The sequence below is a fragment of the Rhinolophus sinicus genome, linkage group LG02, assembly GCF_036562045.2.
Source record: "Rhinolophus sinicus isolate RSC01 linkage group LG02, ASM3656204v1, whole genome shotgun sequence".
NCBI lineage: Eukaryota > Metazoa > Chordata > Mammalia > Chiroptera > Rhinolophidae > Rhinolophus > Rhinolophus sinicus.
The window spans coordinates 160,334,351-160,356,497 of NC_133752.1; the positions used below are offsets into that span (position 1 = coordinate 160,334,351).

A 22,147-nucleotide genomic window follows, 5' to 3' on the forward strand; every position below is an offset into this window, starting at 1 on the left:
GTACATTATCACTTTTTTTTTTTTTAAATCTTAAAGTGGTAGATTGCTATGGTATTTACCCTTCCTTTTCTTACCTTGGATAGAGCTTGAGGGTTTGTTTTAATTATCATTAAGCCTGGGATAACACATGGAAGAGTTTTACCATAAAAACCTAACCACCTTTCACTAATATTTGCACTTCCCCTCGTAATTTACAGAGTAATCGCATCTACATAATCTTACTTGATCTTCACAATGGCCTTTGTGAGGTAGATACTGTTTTAGGGAATAAGAAAATGGAGACTAGGAGACTGACTTCCTAAGGCCACTAGCAGAAGGGCCTGAGCCAGACTTAGCTCTCTCAAGTCCAAATACAGCATAGCATTTTCTACAGTACGTTTTTTCTCTTCTCCAGTTCTCAGGTTCTGTTCCTTCACTGTGTTTTCCACTGCTGTTTTGCACACACAGTTGTTTTTGGTACACTACTCAGCTTTGCTATGGCCAACTAAACTCTTTGTGAACTGGACAAAGTGGACTCAGTTGACTGTCATAAGTTATAATTTTTCATAGGTCCTGACCTTGAGGCAGGATGACTCCTTAGCCAGTGTGAAATGTAGAAAGCCTCAGAAGTGAAGAAACAACATTTTGAGGAAAAAAATGATTTGAAAGTAGATATTTCTTCTTTAGTTTTAGCTAATGCTACTATTTTTAATTTCTGTCCCTCCCCACCACCACTACCACTTTAGTTTCTTGGAGAAAGAAGTTTCTGGCTTCTGTTCAGAAACTCTCTAACTCCCTATTACTTTAACTTACATATCACTGATTTCTTTCTTTCCTTCCTTCCTTCCTTCCTTCCTTCCTTCCTTCCTTCCTTCCTTCCTTCCTTCCTTTCTTTTAAATTCCTCTTTAACTGAGCAGTCTGTCACATTCTGTTAGAAAATTTTATTCAGGGCTTTTTGTTACATGTGACATCTTAAAGGAGATAACTGTTGACTTCTATTAACAAAATACTAAAGATCTTATAAGCTGTACATATATAATCTTGCATATATTTCAGGTGCTCTGCCAGTATCGATAATTCTGGAGTAGAGGTATTTAATCACAAACTTTTCAGTATTCACATACAGATTATTTAATATAGTTTAAAAGATGTATTGTTAAACTTACAGGTAGGGATTTTTGTGCACTGGGTTTTTCGCTCCCATTTTCTCTTTACCATATGGACTAGATTCAAGCCTATTAACATGTACCAGCAGATGAGCTGCTGCCAACAGATGGGGAAGACAGCTGTGTGGTATTCCGTTTAGATGACTAAAATGTTAAGTCTCAAAAGCCACAGTGGAAGTGCTTGGAGTAAAAAGTTTCTTTCTGTAATTTGAGCTATAATCATGCTTTATGCTATGTTTCTGAGTAATGACATCCACTTCTATGGTGTCAACTAACCTATATATACAGATGACTCATGGTTTTCTAATTGCATCCTTTAATTTCTTCCTCTTTCCCCTGCCATGCCTTCCTGCCATCTCACCCAGCTCTTTTGTGAGTGCCAGATGTGGACTTCCAATTGTCACTGGACGTCTCTAGCTGTATAACCCATAAGCACGTCTAGTTCAACATGTCCACAGGCAAATTCATCTCGCCTCCAAAATCTAATACCCCTTCTATTTTCTCTGGTTAATGACCTCCATAGGTCATCAAAACTTTAAAATCATTCTTGACTTCTTTTTACTACTTTGTATATCCAATCAATCACAAATTCCTGTTTATTCAACCTGGGAAATGTCTCATTGCTGTCTTACCTTCATTACTTCTGTGGATATCTTGTTTCACACCCCCTATTTCTCTCATATGTATTCATTTATTCATTAACAGTACTTATTGATTGCTTATTATGTGCCAGGCATAGTGTGAACGCTCACTATGTCACATTCATCAAATGTTGAATAAGGTCTCTCCTTTTAAATAAAATATAATAGTTAATATTGAGCTTGTACCATGAGCAATGTGCTCATCTAATTTAGTCTTCACAACAGCTCTTGAAAACAGATGAGGAAACAGGCACTGAGAGGTGAGGCATATGTAAACCACGATAATGCAACAAGACAATTCTACCTTGAACAAGGTGAGGTTATCAATAAATATAGACATCCTCTCATATTATGCAATAAAAAAGGGGACTCAAACAATGGACCATATGTAGGTTAAACATAGTTATATTTTAGGGAAAACTTTAAAAACATTTGCAAAGAAATCTGACAACAGAATCATGATTTTTCTGTTGTCTCAGACACTGCTAATTTGACAGCATTTTTTTTTTAGTAACTTTTCTTCATTGAATCCATAGCACATGAAGTTTTCATGGGAACATCCACTCTCTTTTTAATTATTATTTTATTAAAATTTTTATTTTGAGATAATTATAGATTCTCATGTTGTTATAAGAAATAACATAGATGATAGTTGTTATAAGAAATAACAGATCCTGTGTACTTTTATGCAATCTGCTTCAATGGTAACATCTTGTAAAACTATAGGACAATAGCACAACCAGGATATTAAGATTGATAGTCTCAAAATACAGAACATTTCTATCACCACAAGAATCCCTCATGTTGCTCTTTCATAGTCACGCCCACCTCCTTTGACCTCTCACAGCCACTCATCTGTTCTTCCTACAATTTGTTATTTTAAGAATGTTATATATGAAAAACATTACATACATGGAATCAAATAGTATGTGACCTTTTGGGACTGGCTTTTTTTCACTTAGCATCATTCTCTGAAGATTCACCCAGGTTGTTGTGTGTATCTTTCCTTTTTATTGCTCAATAGTAGTCCATGGTATCGATGTGCCACAGTTTGCTTAACTGCTGCTTTGCAGAGAGGTTGTACCATTTTACACTTCTACCAAAAATATGAGTGATCCAGTTTCTCTGCATCCTTGCCAGCATTTGGTAGTATAACTATTTTTTAAAATCTCTCCTTTTACATTATTGGAATGACTGCATCAATTCTCTCCCTACTCCAAACCATCTTTCGTGCTACAAGAGTTCAGCTTTAGACATGTGCCTTAAAGAATTTGGGTACATTCAGGTAGAAACTTAGTAAGCACTGGGATACATCTAGTTTAAGGAAAGAGATCTTGGTTAGTCATGGTTTTGTCAACCCTGCTGAGTTGATGGTTAAAGTTATGTAAGTGGATGAAATGACGAAAGTAGAATGGGTGGCAAAGAACTTCTCAGAATTCTGAGAAGCACCAGTGTTTGAGAGTTAGGTGATGAAGTGAGTAATCAAAGGGTTATGAATATATTCTTCAAGAGAAAACAGGAAAGAGATATTAAAAAGAGAAGAGCATATAATATGGTGTCAAATACCAGAGAGACACTTTTTAAGATGAAAGCTGAAAATGTCTTTTGCATTTGGTATGTAAGGGATCAGTGTTGTTTTGTGCTTGGAAATTTTGGTGGGAGAAATGAGGGCAGATGCCTGGGGATAGTTGACTGAAGCATGAATAGGAAATAAGGAAGTAGACACAATGAATGACGACCATTCTTTGGAATGAAAAGTGAAAAAGAATGAACAATAATTCAAAAGCATTACTGAAGAAAGATTGTTTTTTAACAAGGGGAAATGTTTTTAGGCTGAGGTTGAATCAGTGGAGAGAAAGAGACTGAAAATATAGGAAAAAGTTTTACAAATTGTCAACAATGAGCATGTAATAATACTCAAAATTAATTATATTGAAAAAATATATAGAAGCAAGGAGAGATATTTATGGAGCAAGGTTCTAAAGGAGATGGGAGAAGATTGGGTTCAGATTGGAGGGAGAAAATGGAGAAGGTAAGTGGAGATAAATTTGTGTTTGAGTGAGTTGAGCCTAGGGCTTTGCTCATCTTTGCAGGACTCTGTGAGACGGCGTAGGCAGTTTGAAAAGAGTTTTGAGGGTTGGAACAGTTGAGGGAATGTGAGGTGGTACTGATCAAAGACAAGGAATCCTATTGTTGAGTCTGAGAAAACACATTTGTAATGATGTCAATTTACACAGTGGGTCAGGGTAGACTTGAGAAGTGAATCTGGAGTTTCATAGCAAAGAAAGATGTGTAGTCAGGGATCGATAAACTAAGGAAAACTGAAAAAGTGATTGAGTTGGAAAACATGTATAACTATTGAAGGAGAGAGAGAAGAATAGGTCCTAACTTGAAAAGAGGATATTGGAATTAAGATTCAGGGTCAAGGAGGTTGAGATGATCATAAGCAAGAGAGTGGGTTAATGAAATAGGGTGGAGATGAAAAGCACTATGTTTTCTAAGACCCTGGAGTGCTAAGGAGTTTGTAGTTTATCTTGAAATGGATGGGAAATCATCAAGGAAGGGACATGACAGTATTAACCCTTAAGAAACACTACTCTGATGGCAGCGTGGAGAATGGATTAAAGAAGGGCAAAACTGGAAGCAATCAGAGACATATTGCTAGGCACTTTTGCACCCAGCTGAGGGGTGTGTCTCACTTGCAGCCTCTGCAGAGGGGATAGCTTCCAGGCAGCCAAGTGTTCTGCTACGTGTATTCTACCCAACTGATTGAACTCAGTTAATTGGACCAGTCTGTCTGAATTTTCTGCTCTGGAAAGATCACATCCCCTCGGATGTATTTTTCCCACAGTCATCTTATTTATTATTTACTAAGTGTAATTAGAACTCTCGGTTCTGGGTTAACCTCAGGAAGAAATAGTTCCTTAACATTTTTATGCCATTAAGAAGATACGGCCATAGTGAGTGTAAACAGTATAACCCTTCTTTGTCTTTCACTACTTATCTGAGAACGTCCATAAATTTTTCAGTAACTCTCGGCACATAGTTACTCTGATCTCTGTATTTCCAGAGTTACTCTGTAAATATATCTGTTTACATTTCTCTCGTATCAGATTGTAAGTTCCTTCGTAGTAACGTGCATCAAATTCATCTAATTATAATGTGGTACCTAAATATTTCAGTATTCAGTTTCAAAAATATGTTTAACAAATGTTCAGTGAATGAGTGAGTGAACGAATGACGGCTCCCAAAGATCGAGGGAGCCCTGTCCTCCTGTGCGATAGATTTTCAAGGTTCCCTAAAGTCTGCCCTGGAACAGGCTCAGTTGTGATGCCCAGACAGTTCTCGAACTAACAAAAAGTGCCACTCCATCTATATATGCTTAATTGGGAAGCAGCTGTAAAGAGACACCTAATCAGTTCTTTTCCCGGACTGGGGAGAGTGGCGGGGAGCCTGTTTTCCGTACGCAGCATGGCGGCCGCCTACGGGACGTAGTGAGCGTAGCTTCCTTTCGGAGAAGCCGAGACTACTTTCCGTACAGCAGCATGCCGGCCGCCTGCAGGAGGCCGCCATAGCTTTACGCTCGGGGGAAGAGGCTGCCGTAAAGGAGGCGCCGCTTCCTCTTCTTACTTCTCCCGCCTCCCACCGGCCGTCGTAAAAGGGTGAATGGAGAGCGAGTTGTGGGGGGTAGAAAGGGAGGACCGGGGGCGCGGAGTCAGAGTGGCGCAGCAAGTGGCTGCAGGTGGCGACGGGGGCGGGGGGTGAAAAGTGAGGTAGTGCAGGGGTCACGGAGGAGGAGGCTGAGAGGGTCGAAAGAAAAACTAAAGCTGCAGTCTGGCCTACTGGTCCGGGGGCCGCGGAGCCCCCACCTGGGGAGATGGACCTCAACCGGATCATCCAAGCGCTGAAGGGCACCATCGACCCGAAGCTGCGGATTGCAGCCGAGAACGAGCTCAACCAGGTGAGGAGCGGGCCTGCGGCGCCCCCGCCGGCCCCCGGCTCTCCCTCCCGGGCGCCCCGATCCCCACCCCCGCGGGGCGCCGGACCCGCGCGGCTCCGGCCTGCAGCGCCCCCACCCCGGGTCCGGTCGCGCCGCGCTCCCGGAATCCCTTTCCAAACAGCTCTCGCACCTGTTGGTCACCTTTGCATCTTCTCACGTCGTTGTCCTTACCCAGCGCAGTTTGCTCAGCCGCGCTGGTTCGCCACAAAGCAGCGTGAGCAACCTTTGCTACTGTTTTCAGGGCGTGATTTCTGTAAGAACGCCGACTTGGGGGCGCGGGTGGGGAATTGCACTTACAGGTCAGGTCTGAGTTCAGCTGTTCTCCAGACCCGGCCCTTGTTAGGTGTTGCTGCGGGACACCCTGCCCATCGCCTGCTGCTGTGGGTCCCGCAGGACTGTGCGGCCCCGGAGTGAGTGGCAGAGTTTTGTGGGCGCGCTGGCCAAGGCTGTGCGGAGAGAGAGCCCTCCGGGGACAGCAGGCGGTGTGCCCGGGGGACTGCGTACGAAGGACACACCGAGTTATACGTGGTGGGGGGATTGCTCGCGAACGCGAAACTGGGCAGGACCTTCTGTCCCTCTTCATCCTCTGTGCTTGCTCCCTAGCCTTGCCCTAGCCCAGCGTTACTACCGACGTTTCGAAATTTTTAATGATCCCAAACTCTAGCTTATTTTTTTCCCTCTTCACCTGTAAGAATGAATGATCGACCTGTCACCTGAAACGTACGAATTAAAGCCTACCCCTCAGGGTAGAGGGACAGCCGTTTGAGGTGGTGGTAATCCTTCAAATGTGAAGGAAGGTTCCGAAATGAGTGGTTCTCAACGGGTTGCCCAGGATGAGCAGCGACAACATCACCTGGGAACTTGTTGGAAATGCAAATTATGGGGTTTTGCTCCAGACTTAAAGAATCAGAAACTCTGGGAGTGGGGGTGGGGAGGGTGTTAATTAGCTAGCTAGGTGATTCCATGCTTCCTAACGTGTGAGAACGACTGTCCTAAGGAAACATTTCCGTAGGCGTTCACTAAGGTTTTCCCTGGTTGGAGTTGACTTTCAAGGGCAGGTATGCGCTGTGATGCTTTGAAACGGATGACTTGAATGAGAAATCTGGGTGGAGTTTGGAGTAAGTGTGCATCCAGGATTCCCAGGAGATAAGAGGGAGAGTGAAAACACCCACCCTGGCGAGAAGGTTGAGTTGAACTGAAGCCCAAACGGAACGTATTGGTGCCTCAAAAAGAACAGGACTCTCACGGAGAAGAAGAAAAAGTTAAAGTCGGTACCTATCCCAGACTTTGCAGAGTAGAAGTACTATACGTTGATTGGCTAGAAAAATAGGAATCCCGGGGTTGGTTAGAAGGAACAAAGCAAGAGCTGAACTTGCAAACTAGTATGAGTGAGCAACTGGCCTGTTTGTGAGTCCCTCACCTCACAGTGAGGCCAGGTATTACTTGGATAGTGTTGATAGGGATCATATCTTTGATATTACGTTGTACTTTTCTGCCTCTGTTAGCCTACTCTTGCTTTATTTCTGATTCATCAATATATATGTGCAGTTGACGTTTAGGAAGTGGAAAAGATAGGTGGGAGAGCCTTAGAACTAGAAGAGACATTTAGGACCCAGTTTTATCTTTTTCTTCATGGTATTTCAATCCGAATCCATTCCATCCTCACTCTGCCCTGCCCCATATTCCCTTAGGTCCTCACAGTACACAATTCCCTCTGCAACTTGTAAAAGTAGCTGATCGTTATGCCACTCATTTAGCATTTATATTCTTGTGTAGTGCTTTGGGTAGTAATATGCTCCCACTGGATATTTTTTCGAGTTGTTTGTAAGTAGAAGACTAAAGGACGTCATAATCTTATAGTACAACGTGGTGATAATGTAAGGGTTTGTATGCTTCTCCTTTACCACCCTACTTTGTGGGATACACAGGTGCGTAATCTACCCTAAGTGATCAGGGTCCAGCTCATTTAGTTTAGTCTGTGTCCCCCCTCAGCAAATACGTTCTGCATAGGAAATGGGGGGAGCTTCTACAGGGTACTGATTGACTTGTCAATGCCATTTAGAAGAGTAGTCAGCTTCAAAACGTAAAAGCCTGTATTCCAAAGGATGAATTTTTATTTGGAGCTGTGTTTTTCTGTGGCCAACATAATTTCAGTCACCAGTGACTAATGCCTTGATTGCTATTTGTGATATTGTTTCTGTGTGAAAATGCATTTTAATTTTTATCTCAAGATGTAAAGAAGGTGTCCTGTACACATTCCTCACTGTCCAGAATTCCCTTTAGCAGTAGCATAGGGAAGTAGGAATGGGTAGATATCTTGCTCCAGTAACTCATCCAGAAAGGTGTCTTCTTTTAATAAATCATTCTCCACATTGCCTCAATAGGGAAATAAAGATATGTACTTTCTTTTTTTAAAAAAATTAAATTTATTGGGGTGACAGTGGTTAGTAAAATTACATAGGTTTCAAGTGTACAATTCTGTAATACATCACCTATATATCACATTGTGTGCTCACCACCCAGACTCAGTTCTCCTTCCATCACCATATATTTGATCCCCCTTTATCCTCTTCTACCATCCCCCCTCCCCTCTTACCCTCTGGTAACCACTAAACTGTTGTCTATGTCTATGAGTTTTTGTTTCTTCATGTGTTTATCTTGTTCACTTGTTGCTTTCAGTTTTATATCCTACATACGAATGAAGTCATGTGGTTCTCGACTTTTTCTGACTTATTTTCCTTAGCATCTCAAGATCCATCCATGTTGTCACAAATAGCAGTATTTCATCTTTCCTTATGGCAGAGTAGTTAGTATTCCACTGTGTATATGTACCACATTTTCTTTGTCCAATCATCTATTGAAAGTCACTTTGGTACTTTCCATGTTTTGGCTACCATAAATAATGCTGCAATGAACATTGCAGTACATGCAAAAGATATGTACTTTCATTGCCCACCTCTGGAATCCCTGCTTTTCCAAGTATCTGTAGGTGTCATTTTTTATTGCTATTTAATCTAAGAGAGTTTGCTTATATGAATAGCATATTGAGTTATATTGAAGGTCCTAGTACAAGACTCAGCTCTAATAGAGCTTACATTCTAGTGGGGACTGCAGACAAGTAAATAATAAAATTTCAGGTCATCAGTGCTATAGAGAGATTTGAAGCCCTAGAGAGAGTGTGTTGTGATGTAGACATAGCGTGGTCATTCTCTGAAGAATGACATTGAGCAGAGACCTAGATGTGAAGGAGCAAACCAGGTGAACTGGGGGAGGAACAGAGGGAAGGGCAAGTTCAGCAGAGGCCCTCAGCTTTGCGTTTTGGAGGACCAGAAAAGTTAGTGTAATGGGGCCAGTGAGGCAGAGAATTAGAAAACATCAGATCTTTGCTTTAAATGCAGTCTCATAAAATGCAGAATTTACTTAAGCAAGTAAACTATTTCCAGAAAACTTCACAGATACCAAGTAAATATCCTCAAGAAATCATTGAGAAATAATCTTATTTCCGCCCCTTAGAAATCTGAAGCCCAGGGTGGAAAAAGAAATTATCCAATTTCTTTTGTGAGGAAAGTAGTATGAGACTACATCTGAATTTACCATCGAATGTTTTAGCTGGCCAAATTTTCGCAGATTGAATCAAGGCTGGAAGGAGAAAAAACGAAAAGTTGCAGAAGTTCTTTGAATAGCAAACAGTTGCAGAAAAAAGAGTTACAAAATGTGTACAATGGTAACAGTGTTGAAATAAAAGTAATCTTGTCAATAACTACTTTTAAATCAGTAGCCTTAATCTAAGTATAAAGGTTATTTTGTACTCATGTGTAATAAGATTTTTAAAATAAAAACTGGCTGTATAGTAAACTATATAGATATTTGATTCGCCACAAGACCTCAAAAGTTATAAATACGAGTGATTTTATAATAATGTAAATATAGAAAGTGTAGAAGATTGGGCTAAATCTGTATTAATTTTGACTCCTGTAAACTGCTGTTAAAAGAAATATTTTCTTGGGCCAGCCTGGTGGCTCAGGCGGTTGGAGCTCCGTGCTCCTAATGCCGAAGGCTGCTGGTTTGATTCCCACATGGGCCAGTGGGCTCTCAACCACAAGGATGCTAGTTCGATTCCTCGAGTCCCACAAGGGATGGTGGGCAGCACCCCCTGCAACTAAGATTGAACACAGCACCTTGAGCTGAGCTGCTACTGAGCTCCCAGATGGCTCAGTTGGTTGGAGCGCGTCCTCTCAACCACAAGGTTGCCTGTTCGACTCCCGCAAGGGATGGTAGGCTGCGCCCCCTGCAACTAGCAACGGCAACTGGACCTGAAGCTGAGCTATGCCTTCCACAACTAATATTGAAAGGACAACAACTTGACTTGGAAAAAGCCCTGGAAATATACACTGTTCCCCAATAAAGTCCTGTTCCCCTTCCCCAATTAAAAAAAATCTTTAAAAAAAAAAGAAAAATATTTTCTTAAAAACTACTTTAAAACTCTGGTGGTTTCAATAATGGATAAAACAGAATTTACTTCATATACAGCAGATTTAAGATTCTGAGGTTTATACAGGATGGAAGAACAATTAATAAGATAATTCAAAACATTACTGAAGAATATAGAAATGTTTAGAAAGCATAATGTTCCTGGATGGAAAGGATCAGTATTTTAAACATGACAGTTTTCTCCAAATTTTTTTAATCGAAGAGTTATCTTAATAAATGTTACTATAAATAAATAAAAATAAGTAGGAAAGGTGACAGATTGAAAAATTAAGTAGCGTGCATGAACCTAGTGGTGTATTGAAAGGGATGCCACCATAGATTCAGGCTCCTGGGAGAAGGTAACCTGAACAGACTCTGTGCTTCATTTGTCTGGCTTTAGCCTTCCTGAGAATTTATGGGTCTTTTCTGGGAATGTCAGCAGGCAAGGCCAAGTATAAGCTCTGGGAATGTGGCAGGGCTGTAATATGGTGTAGGTACTAGACATCTGGTGGGAATATGGTCAGAAGAAATGGGTTGATCTATATATTTTTTTTTTTTTTTTTTGCTTCTAAAGTCATGGCCGTACTCAGGAGTAAGTCAAAGTAGAACATTTCTGTGGGGTAAAATGACCCAGGTAGCAGGCACTTCGTCAACACAAGCTCACTTGGACATTTGTTAAGTTTAAAAGACACTCCAGCATAGCGGGCAGCTGCTGATGACAGCTCTTCACACTGTGAAGCACACCGTTCCAATCTGGACTGGTTCCTCTCCATAGCGCATGCACGCCTAGTTAACATTACCTTGTCCATTTGCCTGTGTCGGATCTTCTGTTTCCTGTAGCATGTTTTTCTGTTTTTGGTTAGTCAAAATACATAAAATTGAAGCACAAATAAGCTGGGTAGAAATACTTGCAATGTATAGGTCAGATAAAAAGATGAGGTTGTAAATTTATAAGTAGCTCTTAGAATTTATTAAGACTAAGACAAATATTCCACTTACAAAAGGATAAAGGGAATAAGGAATTTGCAGGAAAAAACAAATAGCCATCAAACAGGAAAAAAAATCAACCTAGAGGAAATGTAATTTAAAATATGGATAATGTTTAAAAATTTTGAAGGCATGATAATGGTAATCCCTATAGTTGATAGATGGACACACTCATATACTGCTCTTGGGAGTGTAAATTGCTACACCTTTTCTGGACAGCATTTTGACCACATATGTAAAAAGAATAAAAAATAAAAATGTTCTTACTCTTACCAATTTATTTTAAGTAAACATTTTTTTTTGACTTGAAGTATTTTAGTAATCTTCATTTTGCATTGGAGAGTTTTTCTCACTTTAAAAGTTTTTCTTTTACTTACAATAGTGTATATAGTAACAGGTGCTACTATAAAATATTTCTTTGTAATTTCAGTCCTACAAGATTATCAATTTTGCCCCCAGTTTACTTCGGATTATAGTCTCTGACCATGTGGAATTCCCAGTACGCCAGGCAGGTGAGTTGATTTTTTTATCCTTTATAAATTTATTTATGGTGAAAGTAGAACTAGAGTTTTATTTTAATTCTAAATATCTGTGATTACTTGAAAAAACAGGAAACACACAAGAGGTATTTCTAATGGCTTAAAAAAATCACTTGTTTTTCCCCTGGAAACTTAGCGTTAGATACTGAGCTCTTAAATGTCCCCTAGCTTTTTCCTTCTTCCTCTCCCTTCCACCCACCAACACCTTGTCTCTGTAACTTTGCTGTTGTCCCCCTTACATTCCCCAATTTTAATAGCTTAATCTTCCGAATTGTTTATGATTCCTGGTGGTATAGCCTTTGGGCCCATAGATTAAAATCGTGAATTTATATGACGTGGAGCTCTATTCATGTATCAAATCATGGAGGTAATGTATTGCACCGATGTTCCCCACGTGATTGGGGAGCGGGACTTTTGTTTTAAACATGAAACTTACTTTTAAGTATATGGGACCTTATGTTAGTTCCATGATGCTGTGTGTTTTTATTTTTTTGCTTTTGCTTTTTTTAATGAGCTGGTCGTTAGAGCCCAAAAGATAAAAAATTCGAGAAAGCCTTGGAGCATCATGAGTCCTGAAAATATAGTAACTTCAAGAGAAAGGGGGTAAAATGATAATAGTTAATTCCAAAAATCCCGGGCGTGCCAAAAAAATGTATACATGTGACTTGTATTCATCTTTTGTTACCGGTATATATTGAGTATTACAATTTTAATACAGTTTTTTCCTTTCTTAAAATGTGTGTACATTTTTTGGCACCCTCTCTATATATTTAAAAAGACTTTTAAAATTAAGTAACATATACTCATTATAAATAATTTGGACAATATAGAAGAATACCAAGAAGAAAGGAAAACTACTCAACATTCATCATTCAGAAATGACCATCATTAGCATGAGGTGAATGTTAGTCTTTGCATGTGTTCGGGTAGAAAGATAGGTGAACAATTTTATAGAAATGCAATCATACTCTATATTAGATAAAAATACTGAATTTTACTTAAACATAGCGGAATAAAAAAGTAAGGAATCATTAAGCTTTGGGAAAATATTTATAATGATATGTATGATTTCCTGAAAGATTCCTTTGTGGTTAAGATAAGAAAAACGTGTGATTAAACATTCATATTACATTCAATTATTTTTTACTTTAATAAGGTTTATAGGATTTCTTTGTAAGTTTTTTGAAATCGTTGCTCTCAGTTTTACTTAATCTTTGTTTTATAAAACAAGCTGTTCTGAAACCACATTTTGCTAAGTGGAACCTATTTTAATAACCTAAGTATTTATAGGGCCATCGTAAAGTTCCTATGAAGCTTTGAGAAAATAATATTTTTAAAGATCTTAAAACAGTTTATTAAACTAGTATGTCTTCTTTATATAGCATATAAACATTACAAAAACACAGCATTTATACAGAATTTATAGATTGCTCTTAATCTCACCCCAAAGATAGCTGCTGTCAACTTTGGTGCACAGTTCTCCAATTCTTTCTCTTTTTTTTTTTTTTGCTATAGATATGCTGGCTTTAAAAAGTAACAACAAACTATTTATATTACACATGCTATTTTATAATTTCCTTATTTTCATTTAACCATGTGCCCTTGGGGGATTGTTTTATGTCAGTGCATATGCATATACTTAACTCTTTATAACAACTGTTCAGTATTTCTTTGTATATGTAGAACTACCATAGTTTGCTTAAACAATTGATATTAATGGACATTTCCTTTATTGTCCCTTTTTGTTGTTGTTGATAGAGGCAAAGCTAAAATGACCATCCTTGGACATATATCTCTAGATACTTATGGGAATATTTTCATAGAATAAATTAGGAGAAATGGAAATGTTAGGTCAATGGCTATTAGTGATATTAACATTTAGAATTTTGAATCTTACCACCAAGTTTCTTTTGCTTGCTTTATCTATTAACAGTGCATTAGAATGCTAGGCTCCCTATATCATATCCAATTCTATACAACTTTGAATCTTAATAACTTAGGTAATTAAGTTTTGAAATAAAATGTAAAGAGCATTTACAGGCAAATTGTTTCTTCATAATTTATATAGATTTCAACTCTGTTAGCCATAGGACAGAGTTTATCTTGGTGGTTGATCATTTTCTAATTTATTAGGACAACTTCTATCTTAGAGCATCCATTTTAACAGAGTCTGAAGTACATCATGTAAAATTCTACACTACAACTATCCTAAATTTAAGTGCCATTTATAAATCTTCTGTCTTATTTAATCTATTATTAAAATACAAGGATGTCCCAAGAACCAGACAGATAATTTATTACCTTTATATGACATTTAAAAAAGGATGATGTTATCTTTAATGAAAAAAAAAGTTAGGCTGTATAAAGCTGTAAAATATGATGTAACATTAAGTAGAAAGACAGTTCTGCAAAATATTAAGTTCTTCATTTTTTTTTTGTGGGCAATTCTGAGATATTCTTGCTATAATCAAGCAAGCTCATTCATGAATGTCTTTTATTACCTCACTGTGAAGAAATAGGAAAAAAAAATAGTATTTTGATATTGGCAAGCAAAACAAAATAAATTTGGGTGTTTGTTCTACTGTTTTCCTTTTATGGTATTGATAAGTTTAATAGCATTATTAATATAATACAGAGAAGTTGTCCCATCTTCAGTTTAGGATAGTTATGATCAGGACTCTCAAGTGGCTTTGTTTCCAGTTTTTTTACTCTCTACCACTGAAGAGAAGAGACACTCTAATAAACTTAGGCTCAGAAAAGTACTTTATTTAGTGCAGTTTGGAGTTGCTGTGAGCAGAAGAGTAGTTTGAATTTAAAAGTGGTAGATAGGTGGTATTACATTTGACCTGAAGAAGTCATTGTTGGTGACTGATGTGGGACCATCATTTGAAAAATAGCATGGTTTCTGTTTTCTGTAAGTTGCCTGCTTTTTGTTATTCTGACTTTTTTGGGGGTATGTATTTCTAAAAGAGGGATGATAGAGGATATAAAAATTCAGTTTATAGTTAAGCTATTCACAGGTCATTTATTTATTAAGGTTAACCTTAGTGTTCTAGAACACAGAACCTAGAAATAAACAGAATGATGCCTTTTACCAGTCCAGAAGCACTTCAGGAAGATCTTTTATTAATTTAAAACTCCTGTGTCTTATTTGTAGGACGCTCCTTACTCAGAATGTAGTTAATCTTGTTTTAGAAATATACACACGTTATCTGATTTCCTAGCCTTTACAGATTACATAAAAATAAGGGAAAGGACCTACCAAATTACAATGAAAAATGGAGAAGCTTAGAAATATCAACTCAAAAAGCACAGCATTCTCAAATTAGTCAGTGTTCGTTTTATATAGGCCATCTTGTATGGTGCCGCATAATACAAAAACATTTTAGTTATAGAATTAACAGCATTTACTGACTGAATTATAAGTAAGTCCATGACTTTACCATGTGTGTATCTTTGCTGTCTGAAGTTTGTTTTTAATTTTTAAGACTAGTTCTAAAGGGATTAAAATAGTTCTGTGTATAATATAGGTGCCTTTTCTTTTTGCAAAGATTAATCTCATGAAATCGTCTGAACTGTTAATAGATTAGACCATAGTCTTAGATCATTTATTCATTTTTAAGTCTATAAATTTTTATTGCCAATCACTGTTATAAAATATAATAAATGTACTGAGATCAAAGATGGTAGTTAGTACAGAGCCTGTGTGGTTTAAATTAGAAACAAATAAGACAAAAATCCAATCTCTCTGTCTCTCACAGATAATTTTGTTTTTATCCAAAAAAAAAAAAAAAATCAAATTACAATGAAAAGGTGCAATTATCTTTTTCAGACCTTTGTTGAATCAAAACTGATGAAAGAGGAGCTTATTGGGTGTCAAGTTCATAATTTTATTACATTTCTGTTGTATAATGTCAATGTAGAACATATTGGTTTATTCTCTGGGGCACAATGCTTTTAGGAGGCAATTTAGTTGTATGTTAAAATTGGGATGAAGGGAGGCTTGGGTGGGGTAAGAAGGGAGAGGAGAAACTTGAGGGAAGAAAGTTATAATGCTTTGTAGAGCACATCTCCTTATTCTTATATTCTACGGGTATATAAGAACACAACATTATATGTATTTATCTACATACAGTGTTCAGCTGGGATTGTTAGAAAGTTTCACATTTCCTATCAAAACCTTGTAGCAGTATGTTAGCTTGTTTCTTTCAGAGGCCTTTTGTTGAATGTTAAAGTTGAGTTAAAAAAATACGTCATTGATTATGTATTTGATAGAAATAAACAAATAAGAAATTTCCTGAGATTTTCCAAAAATATTGGAAGGCTGATGTCCTTTTCTATTATGTTTATTTCAAAAGGGTTAGATAAAAATGACCAGTACTACAAAAAGCATAAATATTTCAAAATTGTAGTGCAGTGAAAGAAAATAAACCCGAAAAGCAATCTAGATGAAGGACAGCATTTCAGCTGTTTGTCAGCTCAGTTTGGGCATTATAAACATTGTGACCCTTACGATCTCAAAGTACATTGAGTAGCATTTCATGTAGACCATCTTGTATTTAGTCTAAGGATACATACTTGATTCCTAGATCATTTTTCGGTCATATAAACGCTGCAGCTTGATTTAATGAAATGTTTTATGCCTAGACTTTCTTTATGACGAGCTAAAGAGAAACTTTAAATTCTTATCCATTTTCCCTCCCCACTTGGCTATTTATAACTGCAAGTTTTCCATTTTTGCTGGGTGTCATATTATTGAAGGGTTTAGCCTGTCATGCTCTATAAAGCTGAATTAAAGCCATCTTTTTGATACTGTTACATTAATATTTTTTTCTCTAACCTAGCTGCCATTTACTTGAAGAACATGGTGACACAGTACTGGCCAGACCGAGAACCTCCACCTGGAGAAGCAATATTTCCATTTAACATTCATGAAAATGATCGCCAGCAAATACGTGATAACATTGTGGAAGGAATAATTCGATCTCCAGATTTAGTGAGGTCTGTTATCTGCGAGATTAGTAGGAAGCACAAAATACATGGATGGAGGGGAGTGGAGGTTGGTTTTATCACCAGCCTCAAGTTTGTTTTTTTAAAGAGATAAATTAATGAAGATGGACAGTCAAAGAATATTGTTTTACTTATTTGTCTTGGCATTTGTAATCCTTTGCAATATTTTGGAAAAGATTCAGTTGCCTTAAGTTGCCACAAAAAGAGTTAATGCAAAACTCATACTGAGCTAAAATTATATAAATTCCCACGATGTAAATAACTTATGTTCTTAGTTTCGATTTCCTGACTTTTTACTGTCTGCTTTTCTTTTTCCTGACATAGGGAAATTGACTTCTGGGAGATTTAACTTAACATTTTTCTTAACACTTTACCTATTTTTTATTCATTTTTACGAACTGAGTATCTTTTCCTTTGGAGAAGACAGGACAGAGTAGGTACAAGCTAGAAGAATTATCTCTGGATTTTCAAATTCAGATCAGGTGCTATAGAGCAGCTCTGTTCAATAGAACTTTCTACAGTGGTGGAAATCTGTGTCTACACTGTCCAGTATTTAGCCATGTGGCATACTTGGATGTTGAGTACTTGAAATGTGGCTAGTATAACTGAGGAGCTGAAGTTTTAATTTAATTTTGATTGAAGTGTGTGCATGTAGCTAGTGTCTGCCCCTATCTATTGGATAGCACAGCTGTAGAGTCATAAACATTTTGCACTAAAATAAGAGAAACAAATTCTTTCAACATGACCTAGTAACTAGGTTTCTTTTGAAAAATGAGGAGGGAAGTAGGTGAAACAGGTAGGGGAATGAAATGGATTAATGTCAAGAAATTAGATATAACTTTTTCCCTGGGTGTCTAATGTACATTATGACGTAAACAGGAGAAAGGGAAGAAAGTGTGAGGGAACAGTGAGGAAGGAGAAAAAAACATTGAACTCCTCTTTGTGTAGTTATTTTGTGAGTGAAGAGGAGAAAATGGATGTACTCATTAAAGAAAACCATTATTCTCATTGGTTGTCCAAATGCCAACGTGGCAGTGACTCCCCTGGCAAGTGTATCCATTTCTTGTCAAAATCTTTACATGTTCAGATCTCTCTGAATCTTGCAGTGCCTCTACACAGCAGTGTGTGAAAGGATGGCTGTTCATAGCCATCCTTTGCTTGGTTGGAATGAGAAAGGATTGGGAGGGTCAACCTGAAGATGAAATTTTAAAAAATGAAAAATCTCAGTTTTATTGCACCCAAATATGACCTATTGGTTATTTAGGAACAGCTGCCGGTGGCACAGGAGAAACCTTTATCTTTTTAGACAGTTCTTTATGCCCTTGTTTCTTCTGTGTCCTGAAGGCTTAACTGTAATCACTCTTGAAGAAATATTCTCAAAGTTTATTTAAGAGTATTGCAAAGGAAATTGTTCAAATAGTTTTGGTAACATAAGGAAAAGACATTATTTTGTTTATTTCATTTCAAAGAATCCAAGTTATTGGCTGTTCAACTCAACACACACACTTTTCCTTTTTTCACTGTGGATCTTAATTTAGTCAGGTTCACTTTCTAACCATTGGCAAATGAACACATAAGGACATACTATCGATAGTTTGTAGAGGAGATTATTTTCCCTCATTTTCTTTTCAACACCAATTACAGTTGGGATCCTGTTGAAGAAATGATTACTGACCTAAGTGTTCTGACATCGTATCTTTTATTATTTAACTTTGTCATTTTATTAAAGGGATTCCTCTTTTTTTCTTTTGTGGTTTTCCCATGGCTTTTTCCTTTATATCTTTGGAAATAGCTCTCAGATTTCCTCTTCAAGAATGGCAAGCTTGTGTCTTACGCTCAGAAACAAAATTTAGCATCTCAGGAATCTTTGATAGGTGCAGCATACTGTGTTGGCTGTTAACTGATAATGGATGGTTCAAGGTTTTGGCTCACAGAAATTCTTCCCACCATTATGTAGGCCTCCATTTTACATACTTTGACCATTTTTAGGTTGTTTGTCCAGTTGAAATTATACAGTACTTTCTTTGTTTTGTTTTGTTTCTCCATTAGGATATGATAACCAAAATACTGGGAAATTTTGCAGTGCTGAGGTGGATTCATTGTCTTTCTTTTTTGGAACATTTTTATGAATTTGATTGTAAATTCATTAGTTTTTCAAAGCTGTCTTTAGGATAAGACCATTTGAAAAGTTTTATTTATTTTAGGAAATCACCTGTTCTGTTTATTTTCAGTAAGTTGAGCTACTGACGAGTTTTTTCTTTATGGGACCGCTCATTGTCCTCCCACCCCAGGTATATAACTATGTAATGTAGGTAAATAGGAGTTAGAGTGCTTTTATGTAAAATATTAGAGGTCTTTGCAACCTGGTATTTATAACTACTTAGATTTTTGGACTTTTTCCCCCCACCTTATAGAGTCCAGTTAACAATGTGTCTCCGTGCCATCATTAAATACGATTTCCCTGGTCACTGGCCAGCAGTTGTCGACAAGATAGGCTATTACTTGCAATCACAGAGCAGTGGAAGCTGGCTTGGCAGTTTATTATGTCTGTATCAACTGGTGAAGACATATGAGTAAGTTGATTTCTATTGGTTGAAAAATACCAGCCTTCTGTTACTTAGAAAGAACTAAATTTCATAGAGGGGTCTGTTTTGGGTATTCTGCAGAATCAGGTTATTGGCAAATGCTGGGTTAAGCGCAGTGAAACATAAACATGTTTACTACAGTTACTCAAAGAACCTTTCATCTGCCAATGTACATTGCTAATCTCTGAGGCCGTGATATGATAATGTAGTGCTTCTCAAAATTATTTGTTGGTTTCAAAGGACCATTTACCGTTTTTCCCTGAAAATAAGACCTAGCTGGACCATCAGCTCTAATGCATCTTTTGGAGCAAAAATTAATATAAGACCTGGTATTATATTATATTTATTATATTATATTAGTTATATTATAAGACCCAGTCTTATGTTATAGTAAAATAAGACCGGGTCTTATATTAATTTTTGCTCCAAAAGATGCTTTAGAGCTGATGGTCCAGCTAGGTCTTATTTTCGAGGAAACGTGGTAATAGCATTGCTTTCTGGTTTCTAAGAGGATTTCTACTTGTACATGCAAATCCTGTAGCTTTTCTTTTTAAAAACCAGTTAGTTCATACTCTGTAGGATTTTTAGAAGATATTTTAGATTTGTAGCAATTCATGAGTTCTAAAAGCACCTAAGTTTGTAAACTATCCTAATTTCTCAATAGTGGATAGAAAAAATATTTTTTCCCCCACACATTATTTGTTACAATAGGAATGTCTATTTAAACAGACATGTCAACTTGTATTTTATAGGAAGAATTGCAGAATGATGAAAAAAGTAGTAGAAAAATGTATTTAGGAGTTATAAAATAGTCTTGGATTCTTTTGAACTAGCCTAATTCTTTCTAGAAAGACTTTAGGCATTCTGCCTAAAATGGGAATGTGCTCTTTTAAAGTTTCTTCTAAGTTTATTCTAACAATCCAAACAAGTTGTAAGCCAATGGTTGGAATGTTTTTGTTTTGTTAGCTTTATGTAGTTTAAAAAATGTGTTTTTTCATTCATTACTTATAGCTCTTCTGTAAGGGGAGAAATTATTTTTCTTCTTTGTCTTTGCTCATGTAGATATAAGAAAGCAGAAGAAAGAGAACCTCTTATAGCAGCAATGCAAATATTTCTCCCTCGTATTCAACAACAAATCATGCAGCTCCTTCCTGATTCCTCGCATTATTCTGTTTTACTACAGAAACAGATTCTGAAAATCTTTTATGCACTTGTTCAGGTAAGTTTCTATTGCAGAAGATAAATATGGGGACTTATATTTCTGCCTGACATGTGGAAAGTGCTCAACAAGTCAATTACTGTTAAAAATTATTATATATTCTCACATAATATTTCTTAAAACTCCTTATGATAGAACAGGCTCACAGACATTAATTTGATTGTCCAAGGTTATCTGAGTGGCAGAGCTGAGATCCAGTGTTTGTATTCCTTTTATTCCAGTGTCTGAACTGCTGGGTATGGAAAAACCAGGGTTGTTAACTGCCCTCAAGCCTGATTGCTTGACTGATCTGTCCATAGCGTTCTGCCTATGGATTAGTTATGATTGTAGGAGAAGAGGAAGGAGAAGAAGAGAGTTCTTCTTTATTGGGAAATCATAGTTATGGTAGTTTCTTTGCATTTGACCTCATTTAAAGCTAAAAAAGATTTAGTGCCTCATTTTCCTTTATTTAAAATGCTTCCTTTTTCTTATCTGGAAGATATAAAGAATAGAATATGGGAACCTAAAATGTAATTAGAAGATGATGGAGAAAGGAGTATTTTAAATATAAAAGTATTTAAAATTTAATCCTTGAAAGACATGGATAAATTATTTAGATATGAATAGAGGAAGAATAATTATTGTCAGTCTAAACTGTTTGATGATGAATGAATTAAACCTCTCTTACATGCTCTTTAGTTAAATTAGTCATTGCAAGAGGGCATGTCGAGCTAGAGAGCTGAGAGTTTGGTTTTATTCTTGGCTTTATAGATGACTTAAGTACTTTTGTAATGTTTTTGAATATTTTACTTCAATAAAGATTTATACTTTTAACCTCATCTTTTAAACTTTTTAATAATTAAGAGACAGTTTGAGGTAGATTTTTTTCAGCTCAGCTATTTTTGGTGGAGAGGGAAGAGGGAAGGAGGCAAATCAGAGAAGAGAGAAGAAACTGGTGTACTAGGAAAATATATTCCCTCACTTTTTTTTTTTTTTAAAGTAATAAGGAAGGAAGATGCCTTTGCTTTTTTACTAAAGCACTGTTCAGAAATTTTCCTCAGGAGAATCATTTTACTCTGAGGCAAACATTTTTTAATCAGTGAGATGTTTTGCCATTAAAAATAGTAATACTCCATTTATGCAGAGGTCAGATTTCCTTTTCCCATTGGGAGAAGCGTAGCCAGGAATCTGGAAGTAAGACAGAGGCTGATGAAATAATTTTCCTAAAGCCTTTACTTCTACTTGATTTGCTAAAAGGGCAAAATCTAAAATGTTTTCTCTTGGGCAGCCGGTTGGCTCAGTTGGTTAGAGCGCAGTGCTCATAACACCAAGGTCACAGGTTCGATTCCCACATGGGCCAGTGAGCTGCACCCTCCACAACTAGATTGAAAACAATGGCTGATGGGTCCTAGAAAAACACACTGTTCCCCAATATTCCCCAATTAAAAAAAAAATGTTTTCTCTTAACATATTCATGCTAAAACCTAAAAAAAACAATGAAAAACCTTAGAATTTTAAACCATTTGGTAATCTGTTATATGCCACTAAAGTAATATGCCAACACTCTCTCT

General features: G+C 37.1%; 1 protein-coding gene across 3 annotated transcripts in view; it reads left to right on the top strand.

The window, feature by feature from the left end:
* Positions 1-5,427: 5,427 nt before the first annotated feature.
* Positions 5,428-22,147, top strand: part of IPO8 (importin 8) — a 60,219-nt gene continuing 43,499 nt past the window's right edge. For 2 of the 3 annotated variants that reach the window (XM_019737141.2, XM_019737152.2), the window contains exons 1-5: positions 5,428-5,748; positions 11,675-11,756; positions 16,628-16,784; positions 19,208-19,366; positions 20,441-20,597. In XM_019737141.2, the coding sequence (XP_019592700.2) occupies positions 5,665-5,748; positions 11,675-11,756; positions 16,628-16,784; positions 19,208-19,366; positions 20,441-20,597 (639 nt within the window). In that variant the 5' untranslated portion in view covers positions 5,428-5,664. The remainder of the gene's footprint in view (positions 5,749-11,674; positions 11,757-16,627; positions 16,785-19,207; positions 19,367-20,440; positions 20,598-22,147) is intronic. The other variant, XM_074325859.1, reaches the window with a different exon arrangement.